This window comes from Impatiens glandulifera, chromosome 5 (assembly GCF_907164915.1).
Source record: "Impatiens glandulifera chromosome 5, dImpGla2.1, whole genome shotgun sequence".
Classification (NCBI taxonomy): Eukaryota; Viridiplantae; Streptophyta; class Magnoliopsida; order Ericales; family Balsaminaceae; genus Impatiens; species Impatiens glandulifera.
The window spans coordinates 31,516,014-31,524,912 of record NC_061866.1 but is presented as its reverse complement, the minus strand read 5'-3'; the positions used below and the strand labels follow the sequence as shown (position 1 = coordinate 31,524,912).

General features: G+C 33.8%; 2 protein-coding genes across 7 annotated transcripts; one reads left to right on the top strand and one right to left on the bottom strand.

Moving 5' to 3' along the window:
• Nucleotides 1-618: 618 nt before the first annotated feature.
• LOC124939218 (protein FAR1-RELATED SEQUENCE 9-like) lies at nt 619-1,365 on the bottom strand. The gene has a single exon (XM_047479721.1). It carries the CDS (start codon nt 1,363-1,365, stop codon nt 619-621), a length of 747 nt encoding a protein of 248 aa, XP_047335677.1.
• Nucleotides 1,366-3,720: 2,355 nt separating this feature from the next.
• Nucleotides 3,721-8,032, top strand: LOC124939897. Of its 6 annotated transcripts, XM_047480356.1 has the most exons (10): nt 3,802-3,849; nt 3,937-3,981; nt 4,090-4,227; nt 4,481-4,703; nt 4,792-6,743; nt 7,057-7,141; nt 7,231-7,355; nt 7,429-7,491; nt 7,600-7,666; nt 7,790-8,032. In XM_047480356.1, exons 3-10 carry the CDS (start codon nt 4,135-4,137, stop codon nt 7,903-7,905), a joined length of 2,724 nt encoding a protein of 907 aa, XP_047336312.1. In that variant the 5' UTR covers nt 3,802-3,849; nt 3,937-3,981; nt 4,090-4,134; the 3' UTR covers nt 7,906-8,032. The 6 variants fall into 6 exon arrangements, with proteins under 6 accessions (XP_047336313.1, XP_047336312.1, XP_047336311.1 ...); XM_047480357.1 differs by lacking the exon at nt 3,937-3,981 and having other exon boundaries at nt 3,721-3,849; XM_047480355.1 differs by lacking the exon at nt 3,802-3,849 and having other exon boundaries at nt 3,957-4,016; nt 7,234-7,355.
• The last annotated feature ends 867 nt before the right edge of the window (nt 8,033-8,899 follow it).

Sequence of the window (8,899 nt, the reverse complement as noted above, 5' to 3'; positions counted from 1 at the left end):
TCACTATTCTCATTCTATTAACTAATATATATTTCATCAATATCATAAGTTTGAAACAATGTCATAAATTTGAAATATAATCATATGCTAAGCCATACAAAGTTTGTGAGCTTCCAGCCAAGTTTTGTGGATTTGAACTTCTTGTATCGACCACCTAGAATTGGAGAAATTGTGAAATAAATAGAACACAATACTTTCACATTGATTCAAATTATGAATAAATATTTCTTAATTAAAATTATGAGTGTACCTGAGAATGTTGAGTTCATAAAAGATCTTCAACTTGAATTATCATTCGTTCACATTGTTTGCTGGACACATTTGAAATTGTTTCACAATGCACTTCAATACCCTATTATGTGGAGAAATAAGTACTTGAATTAATTGTGTATACGATTTTCAAATTTAAAAAGATAAGTAATTTCATTGTCAAATTTAAAAAGATAAGTACTTGAACACAAAAATGATGATACCTTGTCAATTGTTGAAGTTTGATTGGTTTGTCTCGATGCCTTTTTTTCCGTGAAATCTTCTCTATGCCACGTTTCAATCTTCTACCTGCAAATGTTTTCTTCTCGTTCTAATTCCTTTCACTCCAAGAGGGTTACCTTCACCAATTTATACATTTTTTTCGTTTAAAACATTGGTATCATCTATCTCAAAAGCTTGTAACTTCTCATCTATCAATTTTAACATATCCAAAATACCATCTTTAACAACTTTGTAAGTGTCTTCTCTCTCAGCTTCCTTGGTAACCAATTGAACATACAACCCACACAGTTCTTTATATCGAATATTTTGATGTATTTTTGGATCCAAATTAACTTTGTTAGCATTTGAATCATTAACTTCAAAATATTCAACCTTAACTTTTCGCGTCCACCTTTTTAGTATGTACTCTTTTGGGATACTCATGATATTTTTCACTGTAAATATTCTTAAAATATGAGAACATAGAATCCCACCAAATTCAAATTTTCTACAGCCACATTCAAATTTTTCACATGATGAATCAACTGTAACTATATGATGATATCTTTTCAGGTGAGAAGTAACTTTATATTTTTGAAGTGATCCAACATCCTCACAAATTTCAACAATAAAATCATGAGATTTGCACCATTCCATTTCAAAACACTTGAATGCCTCAAGAGTATAGATACTACTTGCTTCCTTTAAAATCACAACTGGATACAATAGACTTGGAATACTTGTATTTGCCCGAAAATCTGCTTTTAACTCCTGATATCGACGATCATCGAGAAGTCTTTCAAAATGATTGAAGAAGTCTAAGAATTTGTGTTTATAATTGACGTACCTTTTTACAAGACTGTTCATACTCTCACTTCTTTGAGTTGTAGTCATATCTGCGCAAAACATGTGTCGTCCATATATCAAAGCTCATTTTTCCTTTATTTGAAAAAGACGCCTCAACCAATCATTGTCTTCTAATGCATACTTGGTCAGCATCAGATTCCATGCTGAAATAAGATCGTCTTCTTCGTCAAAATCATATACACAAGATGCAAAATCTTTGGCAAACTCTTTGAATTGAGAAAAAACTCCACACAAATGTATGGCGGCATTCTGATAAATATGCCAAATGCATAACCGATGATGCGTTTCAGGCCATCTTGAAGCTAAAACCTTTGCCATTGCTGCATCTTGATCTGTTAGAATAGTTGTTGATTTTTTCCCACCCATAGCTTTGGTAAATATATCAAATAATCACTCAAACGTCAATGAAGTTTCATCATATAATAAAGCTGCACCAAAAAGCACGGATTGTTTATGATGATTAACACCAACAAACAACGCAATTGGACGTCCTTCATTGTTTTTCTTGTAGGTTGTGTCAAAGGAAATAACGTCTCCGAAATTGACATAATCAACTCTCATCTTAGCATCAGACCAAAAAATATTAGTTATCAAGTCATCTTCATCAACTTGGATAGAATAAAAAAACTAGAATCATTAAACTGCATTTTTTGAAAATATTCCAATACACCTCCAGTATCTCCCACCATCATATTTCGTGTTTTTTGGATCGTAGATAATTTTTGTAATCTTCAGGAATAAACCCTAAAAACTCTCTCCCACCCATTTGTATCGCGATAAGATCATGAGATACCTTTGGTCGAATTCCAACAGCACTTGCCATCTCAATCTGTATCGCAGCAGAAGAAGATATTTTTCTATGACATCTATGGAGGTGCGTTTTGTTTGGACTAGAAAGGTAATGATTATGATTCTTTACAAATTGAATCACACTAAACTTGTCATTTCTTCGACTACAAATCTTCATTTTAGCCTCACAACCTAGTCTTGTTTCAGGACGACTATTTTTCACATTAAGCTCTCGTCGTTTATTTTTTCTCTTTTACCTTGAGCAGAACAACAGAAAATTCTATCCAATATTTTACCACATTTATCGCTATGACTTTTATATCTTCTTATGCCAAACTCAACCCTTTTAGCATACGACAAATAAAATTGGTAGGCAGCTTCTTCAGTCTCAAATTCCAAGCCAATATGTGGTTCATCCTCTATAATAAATGAATCAGTATTCCCCAAATCTTCTCGATAATCTTCATTTGTTTCAAAAATTAATTGACGACAAGTTATAGATTCACCTTCCATTGTATTATATTGATCCTGAAAATAAATCAACAACAACAAAATAATGTGAAATGTGAGTATATATACAGAGACAAATAATTAATTAAAGAGATAGTTAAACAAAACAACAATAATAACAACAAAATAGTATGAAATGGTAAGTCAAATTAAGCATTTAAGAGACTGTCCATTTAAGCATTTAATTCCAAATTTCACTTAATTATCAAATTCTAGTAAGAAAATGTTCATATCAAATTATTTTATATCAAATTGAGGAGAAATTCTTTATAATATCAATTGGAATAGGTCGAGTGAGCCCATTACGCCAAAGATTCAGTTCTTCCAAATAAATAAGTTTTCCCTAAATCCTAATTTAATGTGAAGCCGAGCTAAGAAATATATTGTCAAACCTAGATTACTAATAAATAAACTTCCATTGAATGAATGTAACAACGAGTGAGGGAACAAATTTAAAACAAACCTTAGCTTGAACAGATCATTCGAATGACAAATCGGGGAAGAAGGTAAGCATGGATGGATGAGCAGTGTCGCTAGTCGCCAGATGTTTGGGAGTTCAGTGAACTGTGGACGGCGGTCGGTGGACGGCGACGGCGGTCGGTGGACGGCGACGGCAGTCGGTGGACGGCGACGGCGGTCCGTGGATGGAAGAACAACTTTTGATCTAAAGCTGATACGAGCAAGGATAGAAAGGTAGAGAGAGAAATCTGATAACTTAATAAAAATAAATGTAATAATATAATTTATTTATTTTTCTCATTAATTAAAACGACGCCGTTTTGGGACAGCAAAGGGACAGCAAAGTGAGACAGCTGATCCCATCTCAAAATGCTCAAAAAGGACGAGGTCTTTTTTTTTTTTGTATAATAGCAACTTTACGAGTCCAGTCCCCAAAATCGTGCTCCTTATCATCCTCTTACATTAATTAACATATTAGAAGCGTGGAGTCTTATTAAGTCAGTTAGAGGCGGTTTTGATTAGTTTGACATAATTAACAAGTCATCACCCACTTTTAATAAGAGCTTATTTTAACTACCTTTTGGTTTTTGTTGACGCAATTCTGTTAATCAAGCTTGGAGGGAATTTGAACTCTCTTCTTCTTCTTACGACTCAATATCCCAACAGCTCTTCCCAATTTCTACAGAAACCCTAAACTAAGTGATCGGGAGAGAGAAGTGTTCTTCAATATTATCTGATTCCAATCAAACTCAGGTACGATTCTCTCCAATACAACATTCGTCAATTCATCCTCCCTTATATATTCTTTCTCTGAGAGTTGTTTTCCCTTATTCATTTTAGTTCTTCAACTCCCTTATTCTCCCTACTGTTCGTTACAAATGACGGGTAGAGTTCAAGAGCTTCTTCCTGCTCCATTATTTGTATGCATTTTCTCTGTCTGTTCATCTTTCTCCCCTATTCCTGCGACTGATCATTCCTTTTATTTCCTTTTAGGTTGGTCAAGCTTTCGTTGTACGGTACTACCGTATCTTGTTTGGAATGCCGTCTTTTGCTCACCTTTTTTATCAGGACATCAGCCAACTTGGTCATCCGGATGCTAGTGGGGAAATGATTATCACTACAACTATGGAGGTGTTCTTTAGTTTTACATTGCACACTATATTGCAACCTTTCTGAAAACATAACTCTGGGAGATTTGTTCATTATATTATTTTCCATCTTCAAGCTGTTAATGTTGATTACCACTGGTATTGAGTCATCCATCTTCTCTAGTTAGTGTGATTATGCTTTATGTCTACAAATACAAGGTTACTTTAATGCTAGGATTCAAACTCAATTATCCAAGAAACCTTATGTGCTTTGTTTTGGGGGCTTTATTTGATAGGCAATTAAGGAGAAGATATTGTCCCTGCACTATGATCAATTCAGAGCACAGATTCAATCAGTTGATGTACAAGAATCTTGCAACAATGGGGTTAAGATACTTGTAACTGGTTATATGATCGGAACGGATGAACTGGCTAGGAAATTCGCACAAACATTTTTCCTTGCACCAAAAGAGGGAGGCTATTTTATCTTGAATGACATGTTCCGTTTTGTGGGGCAAGGTTATCTCTAGGCTTCTGCTTCTAGTATCAGTAAATTATTGTTTTTGTTCTAATAGTCACTTGTTGATGTTATTTGTCTCTTTTCTAGATCCTTTTCCTATAGAGTCCAACAAAGAGAAGATTATGGATGTTGTGGGCAATGTACAAACAATGGTTAATGTAGATGAGGTTCCTCTTGTTGAAGTTGTTGATCAAGTACCTAATGTAGAAACAGTGGTTGATGAGGAGGAGCTTCCACTTGTTGAAGTTGTTGATGAAGTACCTAAAATAGAAACATTGGTTCACGAAGAGGAGGTTCCGCATGTTGAAACTGTTGATGAAGTACCTAACGTAGAAAAAGTGGTTCATGCAAAAGAGGTTTCACTTATTGTTCATGAAGTACCTAACGTAGAAAAAGTGGTTGATGCAAAAGAGGTTCCACTTGTTGAAATTGTTGATGAAGTACCTAATGTCGAAACATTGGTTGTTACAGAGGATGTTCCACTTGTTGATGTATTACCCAGTGTAGAAACAGTGGTTAGTGCAGAGGAGGTTCCACCTGTTATAGTTGTTGATGAAGTACCTAATCTAGAAACAGTGATTGATGTGAAGGAGGTTCCACTTGTTGATAATGTTGATGAAATACGTAATGTAGAAACAAATAATGATGCAGAGGAGGTTCCTCTTGTTGAAATTGTTGATCAAGTCCCAAATGTGGAAAAAGTAGTTGATGGGGAGGAGGTTCCACTTGTTGAAGTTATTGATCAAGTTCCTAATGTAGAAACAGTGGTTGATGCAGAGGAGGTTCCACTTGTTGATCAATTTTCTAATGTAGAAACAGTGGTTGATGCGGAGGAGGTTCCACTTGTTGATCAATTTTCTAATGTAGAAACAGTGGTTGATGCTGAGGAGGTTCCACTTCTTGAAGTTGTTAATCAAGTTCCTAATGCTGAAATAGTGGTTGATGCGGAGGAGGTTCCACTTGTTGAAGTTGTTGATCAAGTTCCTAATGTAGAAACAGTGGTTGATGCGAAGGAGGTTCCACTTGTTGAAGTTGTTGATCAAGTTCCTAATGTAGAAACAGTGGTTGATGTGAAGGAGGTTCCACTTGTTGAAGTTGTTAATCAAGTTCCTAATGTAGAAACAGTGGTTGATGCGGAGGAGGTTCCACTTGTTGAAGCTGTTGATCAAGTTCCTAATGTAGAAACAGTGGTTGATGCGAAGGAAGTTCCACTTGTTGAAGTTGTTGAAGTACCTAATGTAGAAGCAATGAATGATGCAGAGGAGGTTCCTCCTGTTGAAGTTATTGATCAAGTTTCTAATCTAGAAAAGGTGGTTGATGCGGAGGAGCTTCCACTTGTTGAACTTGTTGTTGAAGTACCTAAAGTGGAAACAGCGGTTGATGCAGAGGAGGTTCCACTTATTGAAGTTGTTGATGAATTACCTAAAGTGGAAACAGTGGTTGATGTGGAGGAGGTTCCACTTATTGAAGTTGTTGATGAAGTACATAATATAGAACCAATGGTTGATGCAGAGGAGGTTCCTCTTGTTCAGGTTGTTGAGGAAGTGCCTAATGTCGAAACAAGGGTTGATGCGGAAAAGGTAATTGATGCAGAGGTGGTTCCTCTTGTTCATGTTGTTGAGGAAGTACCTAATGTCGAAACAATGGTTGATGCGGAAAAGGTTCCACTTGTTGAAGTTGTTGATGATGTAACTAATGTGGAAACAGTGGTTGCTGCGGACAAAGTTCCACTTGTTGAAGTTGTTGATAAAATGCCGGTTGACGCAGTGGAGATTCCACATGTTAAAGTTTTTAACGTGGACACAAGTGGTGCATGTACGGTGTCATCTAGTGTTGCAATGTGTCAGATTATTACCAACAAGGAGGAGTTGTATTTGCTAGATAAACTACCTTCTGAAGTTAGGGAAGTTGTTGATGGATTAGCACATGATCATTTTAGCATGGCTGAAACAAAGGAGGTTCCATTTGCTATAATTGTTGATCAAGTACATGATGATTCCAAAATAGATGCAGCGCTAAAGAAACCCCATGCTCCCACTGTAAGTTGACAATGACCCATTTAGAAATATTTATTGGATCCATTTCCAGATACTAAAACATTTGGAAATTAAATTTAATAAGAGACAATTCAGAAATTGGAAACGGATCGAGATACAAAAACAATAAGTGTTTTTAAATGGGGCCCATGTGCCTATACTCGTTTGTGCTTGTCTTAAACAATTACTAAATCATTCTAAGTCATAAGTAGTCTTTAGGCCTGGAATTTGTTTGTGTATTTTTAACCCATTTAGTGATGCTGTTTGAGTTACATGTAATAACGAGTGGTTTTGTTGATGCTGTAACTGTATTAAGGAAACCGTAGCAACACTTCCATCTCATAGTGAAATTGTGCAGCCCTCCATATTAGAAGGTGAAGTAGTACCCATTTCTGCTGAAGGTATATATAGCCTCTCAATTCTAGTGAAGAACCTCCTTATTTTCATGTGTATTGAGATTGCTTAGTCTTGTTTGTAATTGTGTGAACAGCAGCTGGTGATTACTCAATCTATATAAAGTACCTCCCAGTGAGTGTAACCACTTCAATTCTTGAGGATGAGTTTAAGAGATTTGGAGCTATTAAGGAGGGTGGTGTGCAATTCCAAAAGAACAAAGTATGTCTTATCAAAATACTAATCATGGGTTCAAACTTCTTCATGTCTTTTTATCTATGTTCTTTGGCTACAGCAAGGATTCTTTTTTGGGTTTGTTCGATTCGAGGAGGCAAATTCAGTTCAAAAAGCACTTGAGGTATTTTGTTGAATTATTAAAAAATGAAGAGATTCTAATTTCCTTTTTCTTTTCTTTCATTGTTAATAAGTAGATATACTTATAATTGTAAATGGTTTCTTGTTTCAGGCCTCTCCGGTTGAGATTGGTGGACGTGAAATTGTTGTTGAGGAAAAGCGACCTCCGAATTCAAGAGGCAAGTTAAATAAGTATAAGTTTTCTTTTTAATAAAATAAATCGGCGACTTTATAACTTTGTTTGATGTAGGTTATATGATTGATGAATAGATTGTTGATTGAATAGTTAATTATTTGAATAGGTGGAAGAGGAGCACATAGGTTCAGGGATGATGTAATGAGAGGACGAGGATTTTATGGTTTACCAATAGGAATGGGAGAAAGAGGAAGAGGAAGGTGGTGGAGACTACATCGGTAAAGGTCTTTTTAGTACGTTTTTTTGTTTTCGGTATTTTCTTCTTTGAAATTTGAGATGTGGAATAGGCAACCATTACTAATAATGTTGTTGATTGATGAAATAAATAGTGTATAGAGTGTTAATTGAAGTCTAACATTTAGTAAATAGTAACTCAAATAGAATATATAGGACTCTAACAAACAAACAAAAATTCAATTGTGCTAGTTTTTTTCTTCACTGTTACCAATTATTTTAATGTTTGTTAGATATGTTAGGAATGTATTATATAACATGAAGTTTCACTTAGTTAATATTAGATATGTTGCATGATATATGGATGGATTTTTTTATTAAGAATTTTAGTAATGTAAATTGTTTATATAAGTTAACATCTGAATTATTAGTTGTATTCTGATTTTATAGATGTTATTTTTATATTATTTATTAATTAATTTATTATATTTAAATTTATTATTGAATTAAATGAAAATTATTTTATTATCAAGAAAAAAACATTACAACATTACAGATGTTCCTTTTATTTGGTAATCTTTTAGATTTATTTACGCCTTTAAGTTTTTAAAATCATTTCTAATAATTAATTAGTGTAGCTCTTTAATCTCAATTATTCATTAAAAATGTTAGTATATTTTAAAAGTAAAAACTATCATTTTTTTTATTGATTAAACCAAAATCGCTAAGTTGATAAACATATTATTAACTTTTAAAATGCATAACAATTTTTTTTAAAAAAAAACTAATAATTTACTAGAAATTTCAGTCATTTTAATGTTTATAAAACAAAACTTCACATAAATTCATTATGAAAAACCGATTTTTTTATGCAAATTAACTAAACACAATCATCCCAAATATCTGAAACATAATCTTTATATACATATCTTTCAAATAATTAATTTGTTTTTGTAATGTCTTAAATACACTCTTAGATATTTGAGACTAATAATATCAAATAATTCATCGTGGATTTATAATCTTCTCATAAATTACATCA

Coding starts and splice junctions, on each gene's coding strand:
- LOC124939897 (XM_047480354.1), top strand. CDS start 3,975: ATGACGGGTAGAGTTCAAGAGCTTCTTCCTGCTCCATTATTT. Junction 4,017..4,089: donor TTCTTCCTGCTCCATTATTT/GTATGCATTTTC, acceptor ATTTCCTTTTAG/GTTGGTCAAGCTTTCGTTGT. Junction 6,744..7,056: donor AGAAACCCCATGCTCCCACT/GTAAGTTGACAA, acceptor AACTGTATTAAG/GAAACCGTAGCAACACTTCC.
- LOC124939218 (XM_047479721.1), bottom strand. CDS start 1,365: ATGACTACAACTCAAAGAAGTGAGAGTATGAACAGTCTTGTAAAAAGG.